This window comes from Seriola lalandi, unplaced genomic scaffold (genome assembly GCF_002814215.2).
Source record: "Seriola lalandi dorsalis isolate HSWRI2012SDOR001 ecotype SW California unplaced genomic scaffold, Sedor1 jcf7180002054582, whole genome shotgun sequence".
In the NCBI taxonomy this organism is placed as follows: Eukaryota; Metazoa; Chordata; class Actinopteri; order Carangiformes; family Carangidae; genus Seriola; species Seriola lalandi.
The window spans coordinates 2207349-2222064 of record NW_019525135.1 but is presented as its reverse complement, the minus strand read 5'-3'; the positions used below and the strand labels follow the sequence as shown (position 1 = coordinate 2222064).

The window sequence follows — 14716 nt, the reverse complement described above, 5'->3', positions numbered from 1 at the left end:
TCATATAAAAGGAGCGGGATCCACCTGATCTGAAATCTGTAATGCCCGGCACCATCTAATAGGATCAGAGCTGGATATGGCTGAGAGGTGCTGACTGAGCAGGAGATGCTGTGTGTGCAAGCAGACTAAATCCTCCACTGTTCCGCAGTTGGTCAGGAAAATTACAGCCTGTTGCAGATAAAAGAAAAAAATAAATAAATAAAAGAAGGTTCTGCACAGAATGGTTTTCAGTGTTGTGGATCCTCACTAACGAGTTAACTGAGGGTTGTCCAAACTTCTCTTGAACGTACCTTATCTCCCACTGCAGTAGACAAATAAGGAGGATGAGTGACTTTGCCTCTCCTCTCCTCAGCCAACTCTAATCCACAAATCCTTATCAGGGTCACTGAGACTCTATGACACAATTAGTTAGACTTCAATGCTTATAGGTGTCTAGCAACATTTTGATATTATTTTAAGTAGCATCCGATGATTGATACAATAAATCTGCTGCTGCTTTAAGTGGTCAGTTTCCTTAAAAAGAAAACCTTTAAAAAAAACTACACGAGGATCAAAGGAAAATGGACTTCACATTACATTAACAAGTGGAAAAGGTAAGTTATGACAAACTATTTTGTATTGTTTAAAATGTCTGAACAAGGAAAATATTACAGCACGTGTGATGTGGATAAAGGTTTCTGACCTGATGTGAATAGCAGGACATATTGAGTGATAAATGTACCACATAAAGTTTGCTTATTTTATTTTCTGTTTTGTGTATTAGCACTAAATGGCAGAGGATGTGAACTAATGATTTCGATGATGGTTTTGAAAAAGGCTGCTCTCTTCAGGAAGGAGATTTTTGTTACAGCACAATTGTATGAGGGGAGAACACAAACACCTTTTGGAGAAAGCATCTACTGTTACGCAACTGGAAAGAGTTCTGCTGCTTGTGTTACCCACTTTTAAACTTTTTTTCTTTCTCACAGTGTATCAGAACAGTGGAGCCACGTATGTAGGGCTAAATCTAAATGTTTTTGTCTAAAAAATTTCAGAAAATATTGAAGACTTTCCATTACAAGTTGCCAGAGACCAGTGATGTCTTCTTCAAATGTATTGTTTTGTCTGACCAACAGTCAGATATTCTTTTTCATCATAGAAGACAAAGAAACCCACCAAATATTCACATTGTACATGTTGGTAGCAGTTTATTTCTGCTTTAAAAAATTCCCAATTGTTGAATAATTGTCAATCAACTAATCAAATAATGGACATGTATAGTTTCAGCTCTACATTTACATAATTTGTTGGTCTCATACAGCCAGAGAGTAGCTGTAGTATTTGACCTCCAGTCATGTCCAAAGCTGTTATCCTTACACAAAACCTCCCCTCATGATTTATCTTTGCAGGCTAAACTGCAGATCTGCTGCAATGACTTCTTCAGCCACCCTTCCCCGCCTCACTGTGCCGCCTCACACTGCACAACAAATCGCCACAGACAGCGAAGAGCACAGCAAGAATGACCTGTGAGTCCAACCTTCAAAGACACATGTCACGCTAATTCAAATAGAGGGCTTACAGTACATTAATGAGGAATAACAAAGTAAGACTTATCAGTTAATTAACTTCCTATGTAACATGCTGTGTTTGTTCCAGACGTGAATCAAGTCGTCATCGTCTGCTCAATCTGAATAACAGTAACAACAATGAAGAGTAAGTACCATTATAGAGTCGGGAAGTGATAAGCAAAGCCCTTACAAAACAGTTTTCCTTTAATGTTTCTTAAGTCACTTCAGTAAAGCTTAGTAAATGTGTTAATTAATCCTTTTACAGGGAGAAAAAGAAAAAAAATGAAAAAAGAGAAGAAATATTAATTCTGTTATATAACAAACCTTTTAAGAAATGTTGTTAAAAAAAGATTTTGATGCACAGTTTTCTCTAATGCATTCATTCACATTACAGAAAGGAGAAGGCGGAGAAGGAGAAAGAAGAGGAAAAAGAGAAAGAAAAGGAGAAAGAGAAAGAAAAGGAAAAGGAGAAAGAGAAAGAGAAAGAGAAAGAGAAAGAAAAGGACAAAGATAAGTAAGTACATAATTTAGACCAACTTCCTTTAATAATGTACGCTTTCAGGTATTAAACTTACACTGTCTTCCACTCTTTTCATAGGCCCAAAGAATTGTTTGTGATCAATCCTGCTGGGAATCTGTATTACAACTGGCTGTTTGTCATCACAATACCAGTCATGTACAACTGGACCATGATTATTGCCAGGTGACCTATATAAAAATGATTGTCATTCAACATTGCAATTTCCCTGCCGTTCAAATGTCTGTGTGATTCCATTTGGCTTCATTCAAGTGTCCATATGAAGCTGTTGCAAACCATTGCAATTTTAGCTATGTGCAAGGAAACAGCCTTTCTCTTTTAAAAGCTGATGGGAATTTTTCTTCTTTGATTCAATTTGAATACATTCCAAAAATGAATGCTACACTTTGTGTTAGATGACACTAGTGAGATTGGCACCTCAGTGGCTGCAGCTATAGCACAATAGGACACAGTGGTGAAGGAGATGGACATTATTAACTTACAAAACACACTGCTGGTGGCCTTCTTTCGCAAACAGGGCTTGCTTTGAGGAGCTGCAGCATAACTACATGATTTACTGGATGGTGTTGGACTACACCTCTGATGTAATCTACCTGGCTGATATGCTTTTCAGGACCAGAACAGGTAAAAAACTGATGTAGGCTTAGCCTTTCAAACTACAGAAAGCCTTTTAAAATCTGTTGAAGAATAGGTTTCCATTTGTCCAAGCAAATATAGAAGATACTTTTGGTTGCCATTCAATTCCAACATTTTTCTCAAAAACTTGTGTGTAATGTGCCTTTAAATTTGTACCTCTTGAAACACAGGTTACCTCGAGCAAGGTCTGATAGTGAAAGACGAGAAGCTGCTACGGGAACGCTACGTCAGCAGCTTCCAGTTTCGTCTCGATGTGTTCTCCATGTTGCCCACTGACATCTTCTATTTCGTCCTCGGCCTCGACTACCCAGAGATCCGCCTCAACAAGCTGCTGAGAATTGGCCGCTTGATGGAGTTCTTCACGAGGACGGAGACTAAAACCAACTACCCTAACATCTTCCGCATTGGTAACTTGATCATGTACATCCTTATTATCATCCACTGGAATGCTTGTTTCTACTTCTCCTTCTCCAAGTTTATTGGTTTTGGGGCCGATGACTGGGTTTACCCGGCTCTGGATGATCCTGATGAACCTGACTTTGGGCTGCCCATGAGGAAGTACTCGTTCAGCCTCTACTGGTCCACATTGACCCTGACCACCATCGGCGAAACACCACCACCAGCCCTGGACTCTGAGTTTCTCTTCCATGTGGTCGACTTCTTAGTCGGAGTCTTGATCTTTGCCACAATTGTAGGAAACATTGCCACCATGATCTCCAACATGAATGCTGCCCAAGCCCAGTTTCAAGCCCGAATCGACAACATCAAGCAGTACATGCAGGTAGATGGTCGTCCTCTTTCTGTTATAAAAAATTGGATCAACAATCATCTGTTGATTGTGTTGTTTTTGTTCTTGCTTTCTTTTCATTAATAGGTTCGAAAAGTCAGCAAGGAACTTGAGTTGCGAGTCATCACTTGGTTTGACTATCTGTGGAATAATGGAAAGGCGCAGGATGAAAGAGAGGTGCTGAGGTATCTTCCAGACAAGCTAAAGGCTGAAATCGCCATTCAGGTCCACATGGAGACTCTAAAAAAGGTTCGTATTTTTGCAGACTGTGAGGCAGGCCTGCTGATCGAGCTGGTGCTCAAGCTGCGGCCTCAAGTCTTCAGCCCTGGAGACTACATCTGCAAGAAGGGCGACATTGGCCGTGAGATGTATATTATCAAAGATGGAAAACTTGCAGTTGTTGCTGATGATGGTGTCACACAATTTGTTGTGCTGGGAAGTGGCAGCTACTTTGGTGAGATCAGTATTCTCAACATTAAAGGCAGCAAGGCAGGGAACAGGCGGACAGCAAACATCCGTAGCATTGGATATTCAGACCTCTTCTGCCTGTCCAAGGATGACCTGATGGAGTCACTGACAGAGTACCCGGATGCTAAAGGCATGCTAGAGGAAAAAGGCCGGCAGATCCTAATGAAAGATGGTCTGATAGAGTTGGACCCATCTAAAATCTTGCCTGAGGTACAGGAGCTGGAGGAGCAGGTGAACAGACTATATAATACAATGGATCTGATGCAGACCAAGCTGAAGAAAATTCTGGGAAATTACAAGAATGCTGACAAGGCTCTGAGACACCGCATCACGGATCTGGAGCGCCTGACAGGAGAAGAGGTAGAGGAGGAGGATGAAGAGGAAGAAGAGGTGAAAAAGGAAGAGGAAAAGGTGGAAGAGGGGGAAGAAGATGGGGAGAAAAAGGAAGACGAGGAAAAGGGTGAAGAAGAAAAAGAAGAGGAAGAGAAAAAATAAGCCTAAAGCTCCTGTAAAATACCAAGCACTTTTCTATGTAGCCACAATAGAATATTTCCCACAAAGATATCTTTCTTACGGGAGTTGCTTCTTAAATAGATCACTTATACTTAAAAACTGCAAAAGACAAAAATAACAAACACTAGAGACGGACTGAAATACCTGCTGGAGCTTGTCTTCAGTTTCAAGTATTGCCATTGTGTATATATTATAAAATTAAAGATGGTAATTCAGTGGACAAATATTGCCAATGACAATATTGACATTCAATTCAAATAAAGTATTGGCTTCAGTTGTCCTATTTATTGTGATTTTCATGACTAAATATCATTTACTGACAGACTGCTGTTCCCAGCCCTGCAGTAAACACTGCTGGCCACATGAGGATAGTAAATAGTCAGGATACAGGTACATACACGACATTCAGTAGCTCTGCTCATGTGTTACAAGTCATACAACTTTGGAAGCTCTTGGACTGCAGCACACTCTCCAAAATAGCTACTCAATCAATGACTGCTAATATACTATTACTACTACTACTACTAATAATAATAATATAAGGCAGATTATTATTGTCATTACTATTGACAGCAGTTAACAGTTTTTATGTTAAATTTGGCCATTGTCAGATTTTGACAGTCATTTAACCATTGAAAAGGTTGTTCCAACTATGTGTAACATTATGAAATAATGTAGCCTCTCCTTTGTTTTGTGTTGATCTAAGGTCATATAATTTGGTCCCTCCCCAGTATGTGATTTGTAGACTATGCTGCAGTATTTTAAAATCAATTGTCCAACTTATTGATCACCAAATAGAGACATGAGAATATATATATATATATATATATATATATATATATATATATATATATGTATATATATGTAGCCTTAGTGTGGACATGAATTGAGTGAATTCCTTCTCTTCAATCATTGCAAAAAAACAGAAAAAATATACATTGTTTTGTTTAATAGAAGTGTCTGGTGACCTCTCAAAATTTTTGTGGGATGTTTGGGTGCAAAATCTTCTCTTCATATTTATACTCACGTATTTAATGTTTATGTTTTTATGAGCTAATTGAAAACTTTACCTTTAGGCGTCAAACAGTTATTTAAATGAAACCATCTGAAAAAGTCTAGAGGGGAAACTTCTGCTTGATGGAACTGCTGTCAGCTCATCTGAAACGTGACAAGGAACAACAACAATACACAATTGTTTTATAAGGGGTCATATCAGGGTGGGCACCACTGGCCAGAACTGCCCGAGTGAATGCATGAATTGATTTAAGATTGGAGATTTTCAAATAAAAAAAGTAATAAAAAAGCGCCCAAAAAAGAAACATGTTTACGTTCAATTGACAAGGACCTCTGGTGATCGTAGTAATTATGAGAGAGTGAGGTTTTATCAAGTCTACAGAGGGAGGAGGTTGAGGTGGATAGGTAGGTCAGCAAAACAACGGGAGATCATTGTTCTTTTCCCATTTCCAACCGACATTGAACATTGGTTTATTTTAATCCCGACAGTAACTGTTCCCTGACTGTAACCATGTTTTTATTAATGTAACCATGGAGACGAAGGTCCCCTAACCTTAACAAAGTAGTATGTAAGCCAAACCACAATGTTTCCCAAACCATAACCATGTTGTTTTTGCACCTAACCCTAAGCAAATATTAACCATAGCACGGTCACATCATAAATGTATTATGAAACCATGATTTTAACGGTCACAAACAAATTATACTAAATTTTGAGAATTTTCTGTAAGATTTACTTTGGTTATAAATTTGCATAGGCTATGTAAATATAATAAGCTCACAACAGAAGAACTATGAGGCCAAAATAGATTTATGAGACCTAATTTGAAAGGTAACATATTTTAGTTTCTGAAAATGTGCTTGTTTTCATGGTCAAACATTCCGATGGAGATAACGTCATTACGTCGTGACTTGTGCGGCGCTCGCCGCTCAGTTCAGCCAGAGACAGTAGACAAACCTGTATAGAGGATCTTTGGTTCAGCACAGTGTCAAGTGAAGTTGCGGAGGACAGACCAAAAATGAGTGGAGGTTCCAGAACTTCTAGCGGGACTATAGACTGTATATATGCAGACACATCCACACATAGTGCCGAACTACAACAAGCTATAGACTGTTAAAATCATGGATTGTATATTTTAAAACACACCTGACATGCCTACTTGGGTAGAAATCTGTCGCCAAGAAAGGCTTATATTTCGGGGTATTCAGAGACACAAAGGATCAGTTTCTTCTCCATTTTTGTTTTGTGCCATATTTCAATAGCTGTGTACCAACTGGCTGCGCGGAAGGTCGTCACAGCGCGCCGCAGTTGAACTTTGACCGTTCGCGCTAGCAGGTGGAGTTTCAGAGCGCAGCGGTGCAGTTACCGCAATCTGTCTGAAAGCAGCATGGTTACGCGTTGTCTTCCCAGACCAGAGCAGATGGATGCATTATAAGACCTAACCTGGAAGCCAGAAACCTTTTCGGCATATGCACCAGGCAAGTAATTCCTATAGAACTGAACCCCCCTGAAGTTGATTGGAGGCCTAGCCAAAAAGCTAACAAACAACAACAGACATGCTAAAGCCCTTTTGATTTTCATGATCTGTGGACCCTTCAGACTAAAGGAATACAAGTAATGGAGGAATGGAGCGAGAATCAGAGTTCTACACGTCTGAATGGTAGGCAGTCACGACCACTGGTAGAGAATGCTGGTAGATGTTAATAAATTATATTTACGTGCTGAATATTTGAATTCTAGAGAATCAAACCGATCTAAGGAGGTACAGCAAGTCTATATTGACATGTGTTTAAGCATTTACTCTGTCAGAACAGGTCAGAACCTACTTGGCTCGTACACAGGCACACAAATAAAAGATTCTTTATCTAATACAAGTTACCTCTTCGCTTTATTATTATCTTTTATTTGATATAAAGCAAATTAGCTCTTATATATATATATTTATCAAGTCAAGTGGGTCAAGTGGTTTTCTTAGCAGGATTTTTTTATTCTTTGTTATTCAGTGGCCACAGAAAGTAGCGGACATTTTGGCGATTACGTGTGTGTTTCACATCAAAAGCTCTAAAATTGCCTTCTCTTGCCAGTACTTTATGCGCACATACACAGACTTCTCCAGTGAACAGAATTGAACAGTTTATTCTCAAAGCCATGGCAAATGCCACACACACACACACACACACACACACACACACACACACACACACACACACTTAACTTCCTTCTACAAATAACAGTGTGAGTGCAGCTGAGGATGTGACAATTGATCATCTTTTGTGTCGGCCTGTTGGCACTAAAGACTAGGTGGCACCAGCAGAGTGACATTCTCTCTGTAATGAATAAATCAATAAGTTGATAAAGCCAAGCCAAGCCAAGAAGAAAAGCAACCAATTTGTGATAACTGGCACAGCAAGTATGACAGAAATGGTGGTGATTTGTTGGCTTTCTGTGGAGGAGCTGCATGCACCACTGAATTATAACTGACAGTTTTGTACATCCTGGAGTAGAGCAACACCTTTGTGTTAATTACACACAATGACAGCAGATGGTTTGTATTGTTTTATTGCAGATTGTAGCAATCAATAATGAACAATGTTTTTTTCATTTAATAGAACAGACTTGTGTCAAAGGTTTCCTGTTCAAACAAAATATTGGTATTACTTGTTTTGTTGGCCGTGATACAAAACAAAGAAAAGTAACAAATATTCACATTAAAGAAGCTGAAGCCAAAGATTTTTTTTTTTTTGCTTGATCTGTCAGCCAAAAAATTTGACTAATTGTTTCATTTCTAATTTGATTTGTGCAAATTTGTTGCAGTTATGCTAGAGAAGAATGTTAACAGAAATTTGTTGCTTACAGAGCAACATAATATCTGCATTTCCTCCGGTGTATCCATTTTCCTGGGCACATTTACATCGATCGCAATGAATGTAGCAGTGAATGTCAATGTTGTTTAATATTCATTTGCCTTTTAAATGAAGAAATGAAAAAATGTGAAACCAAAAATACAATCAATGCCAGGGCCCAGGGCCCTGTATCAAAATGTACACATTTGTGTTTAACCAAATTACCATAAACTGGGGGTCAGCAGCTAATTCTTGCCCTAGGTCACTTGTCACAAGTTAATTTGGCAAAGAGTACATTCTTTTTTTTGAGAAAATAATGTTAACTCAATGTCCACTTACGAGCCTTTTGTGGTACTTTTAATCCTATCTCAGTCTTCATCAGTTGATGATTTTGCTCAGTTGTAACAGAAATGTCTGTTACGTTGGTTTCATGAATGTACTGTATATAGCCATTGTGTAATTATGTACATGTATGTTAATATAAAATGTCACTACATTTGATTCCGTATGTATTTTAAATTGTAGAGATTGCTTACTGTATATATGCAACAAGTTTCCTCGCCATCACTGGACCTGATCCTTTAAATCCTTTGTTTTTATCTGGAACTATACAGCACACCCTACATTGGATAAATATTAATGTCACATACTCAGCCCCCCTAATGTCATGAAACTCAATTGTGATAGCCAATGAAAATGTCTTCACAGTGAAGTGATGGAGCGCATGCCATTTATCCCAGGGAAATTGCTGCCTATAAGGCTGATTTCCCAAAGGAGATATTTCTCCGTGGGATTCAGAGCCCAAGGGGCTTCATTGTATTGAACAGTATTAGCCCAACAATCATCAAGAGTAGAGTAAAAGGGTTATATTTTATATTAGCAACTGATGAAGACATGAAGCACAGTATTAACCTATTTACTTGCACCTACCATATATAGAAAGTGTCTTAAAGGATAAGGCTGGCATTATTCTATATCTTTGTTACTGTCAACAAATCCCTTAAAACGACCAAAACCAAAAACAAATTAATGTGTGTCTCAATACTTTTCAACTTCCATACCCTGTCTGTGGCTGTCAGCCATAAGCACATTCGGTCTTCTGAAGGGATTTGTTGACAAATAAAGAATAAGAATATCACCAGACTTGTCCTGGAACTATTCGGTCACCGGACAGACCCTCAGTAATTGTCTTACAGAACCCCTCCGATGAAAATCATGACATATTAGACTTTTTTCCCAAACAGCTGACAAGTTACGAGTTAGATTAATGCAGAAATAGTGCACACACTGAATACAGACACTATGTGTTTACCAACATGTAACCAAAACCACAATAATCGCTGTGACCTTAACCGGAGCTCTATTGTTGTCCAAACCAAACCACTGACAGGACTGTGGATGTGAACCCCGGTCTGTGGGCTTCATTCATTCAAAAAGAAAAGTTGTCTCTGAACATAATCCTGTCAGCAATTATGTTTCCAGGAATACATTATTTGTTGTTGAACTAAACTACTGTTTATTTACAGTAAAAGTAATTTGTAGCAAACAGGGTTGACCGTGGAGACAAGTTTACCAGTATTCCAGGAATTATGTTCATGTGGGAAGATTCTGCACCTCAAGTTTTTCTGGGGCATTTTTATGCCTTTTTAGAGATTTGTCAGTGGAGAGGTCATAGGAAGTGAGGGAGAGAGAGATGGAAAATAATAAAGGTCCAGCGATGCAAAACCAGGGACATTGAGACTCAGGGTCACTGAGGCACCTCCACAAGCTTTATAGTCTGAATTACTTTTTGAACATATTTTGAAAAACTAATTGCACATATGCGGCTTTTGCAAAAATAATCCAATACTGACATTGTTGTCTGGCAGTTGGCTTGGATTTCATATACAAAACATATTGTAAAATAAGATTTGTCTTTGTTAAGATTTATTTTGTATATTACATTATTTTATTGATTATCAGGATTATTTACATAAATCAATTCTGTCATGGTTTGCTATGGCAGAAACTTTTTGTTAGTTTTGTTTTGGACTTTCTCACTTCCTGTTTTATTTTGTAATAAGGTTTCCTTGTGTGTCTCAGTGTTTTGCTTCCTGTCTTGGTCTTGTTTGTGTGGTGATTGTCGGCCCCGCCCTAATGTGTTTCACCTGTGTTCAATCACCCTTGCCTCCCTTGTCTATATAGTCTTTGTACTCCCCTTTGTCTGTGTTGGTTCGTCTGTTGATTTCTGGGTTTGTCCTCATCGGTCCACGTCTCCTGTTCTTGTCTGGTTCGTCTCCAAGCTGTTCACGTGCTGTTCATCTCCGGGTTTGTCCTTGTTCTGTTCTTGTTGCCTGTCATCCCCTGTGGTTCCCTGTGCCTGTTTTTTTTGAAGTTCTTTTGTTGAATAAACCTGCTTGCACTGTCCCCAATGTGTTGGCTGCATTTGGGTCCACCCCTACTTACCTCAAACCCGTGACAAATTCATGCTAACTACATCTATTCTCATTTTCTGTTCTATTCCTTGTTCTAAATGGGAACTATATATTATTGTGCATGTTAACTATAGTGTAAATGAAGAGATTTTGGAACATATTGTCCTCTACGTCCTTAAAACCCAGAACAACAATCGGTACATGAAAGCTTCTCTCCTGTCACTCTTTTAATGGAGCTTTATTGACATAAACTGCCAATATCCTGCCAAGCCCTCTTTCCCCAGGTCTCAGTCACACCCACAGATTGGTGTCACAATGTGAAAGTATACATATTGTATTGTAGAAACCCTGCATTAACAGAATGGAAAAATAACCACATTTTTTTTGCTGGTATTCTAACACTTAGGCATATCTTAATGTGCCATTATCATAAGGGTCATTGTCTGGAGCAAGAGTGCTCATCAGAGTAACATTCAACATTCACAGATGATTCCTATAGGCTCAATCCTAAAGTCCTCAACCTGGCGTGGTGTACCGTCACAGCAACATTTGACATACAGACGGGCAGAGCAGACCTACTTCTGCTCTGCCCGTCTGTATGTCAAATGTCTTATTACTGCTTATTTGAAGTTTACATTCATAAAACTGTCTGATTCTGTGTCAAAATGTTTTAGCAGCACAAACATGCCCTCTGATAACCTTTAATTGATTTGTGTGTAACTGTCTGTGGTTGGTCAATAGTCACATTCACTTTGTGCACAAAAACTAAAGTACAATAAACTTCCCATGATATTGGGAAGGAACGCAGCGCTCAGCTGTCAATGACTGGAGTAAGGACTAATTAGGAAATAATTGAGGAGCAATGCTCTTTCATTAGCAAATAAATTGCTGTCCCTGGTTACATTTTGAATTGATTAGAGAAAACAGCCCCGAGCCCTGACATGAGTTCTGACACACCACGGCGGCAGCTGTGAAAAGAGCTGACGACAACGCTGCAGCTGAAGCTACGTAACTGCTGCTCTGATATTTTTACAAGACATAGAAATGCTGTAAGAGACATGCCAAAAATGTCATTTCATGTCAAAAAAATCTAATTACCTAACGACAATTAAGTATCTGCCATGAAACACGCACATAACAAAACCACAGCCAGACAGCAACTCCACAGTACCTCATTAAGCAGCCAGTCTCAAATATCAGAGTAGAAAACAGACAAAGGTCAGGACTGGACTCTGCGACAATATGCATCACATGCAAATTAAGTATTTTTTAACCTTGGATCTTTTGTTTGTGTCATGTAAACGATAATGTGTCTAATGGGGCCCAGAAGGTGTTTTTATATTGTATGTATGAGAATTAAGAGGATGTAATTTGTGATGTTGAACTGTATGGCATTATATAGAGAAGTGCTTATGTCATTCAGCCTATCCTCACTGATATAAGTGGGGTGGACAAAACAATAGAAACACCTGTCTGTATAACACATTACAATTGAACAGCACCATAAACTGCAGCCTCCACAATTATCATACAATTTAATTGGACATTAAGAATGTTAGGATTCATTGCAGGACCGCTGCATTAGACCACACTGGTTTTAACTGGGAGCTGTAAAAACTGCCAGCTGTAGACTCTTACATGTCATCCCATTTCTTCTTCCAGCCTGTCTGTAGTCTGCCAATGAGGATTAAAAATGACAGGAAAATTTTGATTTCCACCGAGTATTAAATCACTTATTTCACTAAATGTGGTTTCATCATCATTAGGTGAATATCAAATGTCAGTGTCAGAGAGTGTTGTCAGAATAAATGACAGAAAAAATTGAAAAACTGCAAACTTTTAATACAAACCTATTTCAGTTTTTCAAATTTCTCTGGGTCTCAACTCATCATTGTCATATTCATTCCTCAGCGAGCAGAGCTTAATGTTTCCATCACATCCCCTCTATCTATTCAAGGGAGCCGAAATGCTCAGGAACTACAAAATGATGTTTCAGAGACCTGGTCTTTTGAATCAGACTTTTAAAAGGAATGACTTGTCAGTGATTAGTTTGTATGCAACTCACTGCATTCCTCCTTCCTCCAAATATATATGTGCAAACTGAAATACCCATTTAGGTTGATCTCATTTCCCACTGGTTCATCCCTGCATATATTACACATTGTCATATGTATTCTTTCATTTACAAAATAATGGCAAGACTTACATTTTTCTTTAATCAAGGATGCTCAGATCATACAGCAGACAACTGGAGAACCCCTCAGGGTTTTTAATATTGATCAAAGACCCATGTAAAAGCCATAGAAATTATGACCATGCCTTCTGTAAATGGCTACCTGAATAAAAAAAAAAAAATCCCCCTTTTTTTTCAATTAGTGGACGAACTACCTTTGGGGAAAATATTTCGTACTTTGAAGTTTTTAAAAATGTTTCCTTCACAGTTCACGGAAGGAAAACACCACAATACACTTTATGTTGACATAATATCAATATCCATAAATTCATAACTTAATCTCTGAATATGTATGCTCTGTTTTCACACTGCACACACTGTCCTGTTATTAAACTGAGTCTCCATCATAATACTTTTGGCAGCATTTGCATACCCCGGGGGACAAAACTTCTAAATTATGAGTTTCTGATATGAATTTCAATCAGCATTAACATGCAGGGTTGCAGAGCAGAACAAATGGCTCGTTTGATTTAGGTGGGCTGGGCTTAACACATAAACTCCCTTGTTTGATCATTCTTTGTTAACAGCATCTTGTAATGATTCGGTGTTTTCTTAATTATGGCTTAAATAAGATTTTATTCCTGCAGCACACAACCCTGTGGATAACTCAAACATATCTTGACACATAATGTTTAAGATATTTGAATGTGCTAGGCCTATAATCTACAGACTGGTTATTTTTTGGTCACCTTTTGCAGCTTTTCCATGTTTTTGCGTGAACACTATAAATAACTTAGGATGAAGTTGTTAAGTGTGAAATGGAGCAGTGAAAGACGTCTCGCTGTGTTGTGGTATAGTATAACGCATCTGCAAGATGGAGCCTGGAGCAAACTGTAATCGCATACTGCAGTGTAGCCTCGTGTAGTGACAATGTCTTACGACTGCCCTCACATATTTAAATATTATGTGATTTCAATGTTGATTCCAGCTGCTTTTTAGCTCATAGAAAACTAAGTTAAAATGCAATGTCACTTGAGTGTGAAGTGGAGCCCTGCTGTATTATAACATATGTGTTGTTTCAAAGAACAAAATCACTCTGGGTGCCTGTGTTGGAAAGCTTTACTGGATTGATTGGATTTGATCAGCCATTGAAGACATGTAAATGTAACCCGTGTAGAGGTTACCATAGCACTAAAGGCTATGTAAGCAGATGAAAGAGGTTTATCAGATGTGAACAGTTGGATGTCTAGAGGCGACTTCAGCCTGTTAGTTGTGAATGTTGGTCTGACAGAGAAGGGGAGAGTCACAGTCATCCTATCACCACTGTGCATTTCTATTCTCTCTGCAACACCGTGAGGATGACTGGAAACCTCAATAAGAGAAGCATTGATCCACCTTAAGATGATGACTTGCGCAATATCTGACAGCATTGGAAAACTCAGCATATAAAATCTAGTGAGAGCACAGCTAAGGGCTGAAAAAAACAGTTATTGTGCACACACTCCATCCATCCGGCAATACCTGTAATATTTCAATATCCTGTTTGTGATTTATTTGAATTGCTCCAAGATCCTCTGAAGTGTCAGAGAAGATAAAGCTACACAGTGTGCGCCGATTGGTTTATATAGTGCAGAGAAAACCAGCGCGGCCCATCTGTTATTCATGAAGTTTGAAAACAGCAGCTACAAGTATCAATCAATCTCTTTCACCATTTGTGCCACTTGTGCGTCACTGAGTGCGCACGGCGCCCTGCCTGTTACCGCCGCCGCTGCTGCTGTTGTT

The 14716-nt window shown here is 38.8% G+C and overlaps 1 protein-coding gene across 1 annotated transcript; it reads left to right on the top strand.

Annotated features, from left to right (window-relative positions):
* Positions 1 to 416: 416 nt before the first annotated feature.
* On the top strand, positions 417 to 4715 carry cnga1a (cyclic nucleotide gated channel subunit alpha 1a). Its single transcript, XM_023418463.2, has 8 exons — positions 417 to 593; positions 1389 to 1505; positions 1636 to 1692; positions 1942 to 2061; positions 2146 to 2250; positions 2603 to 2709; positions 2892 to 3502; positions 3596 to 4715. Exons 2-8 carry the CDS (start codon positions 1411 to 1413, stop codon positions 4469 to 4471), a joined length of 1971 nt encoding a protein of 656 aa, XP_023274231.1. The 5' UTR covers positions 417 to 593; positions 1389 to 1410; the 3' UTR covers positions 4472 to 4715.
* Positions 4716 to 14716: the final 10001 nt, after the last annotated feature.

What these genes read in the sequence shown, in the direction of transcription:
- cnga1a (XM_023418463.2), top strand. Translation starts at nt 1,411, where the DNA reads ATGACTTCTTCAGCCACCCTTCCCCGCCTCACTGTGCCGCCTCACACT. An exon ending in AAAGAAAAGGACAAAGATAA is followed by an intron (nt 2,062 to 2,145) that starts GTAAGTACATAA and finishes CTCTTTTCATAG; the next exon opens with GCCCAAAGAATTGTTTGTGA. An exon ending in ACATCAAGCAGTACATGCAG is followed by an intron (nt 3,503 to 3,595) that starts GTAGATGGTCGT and finishes TTTCATTAATAG; the next exon opens with GTTCGAAAAGTCAGCAAGGA.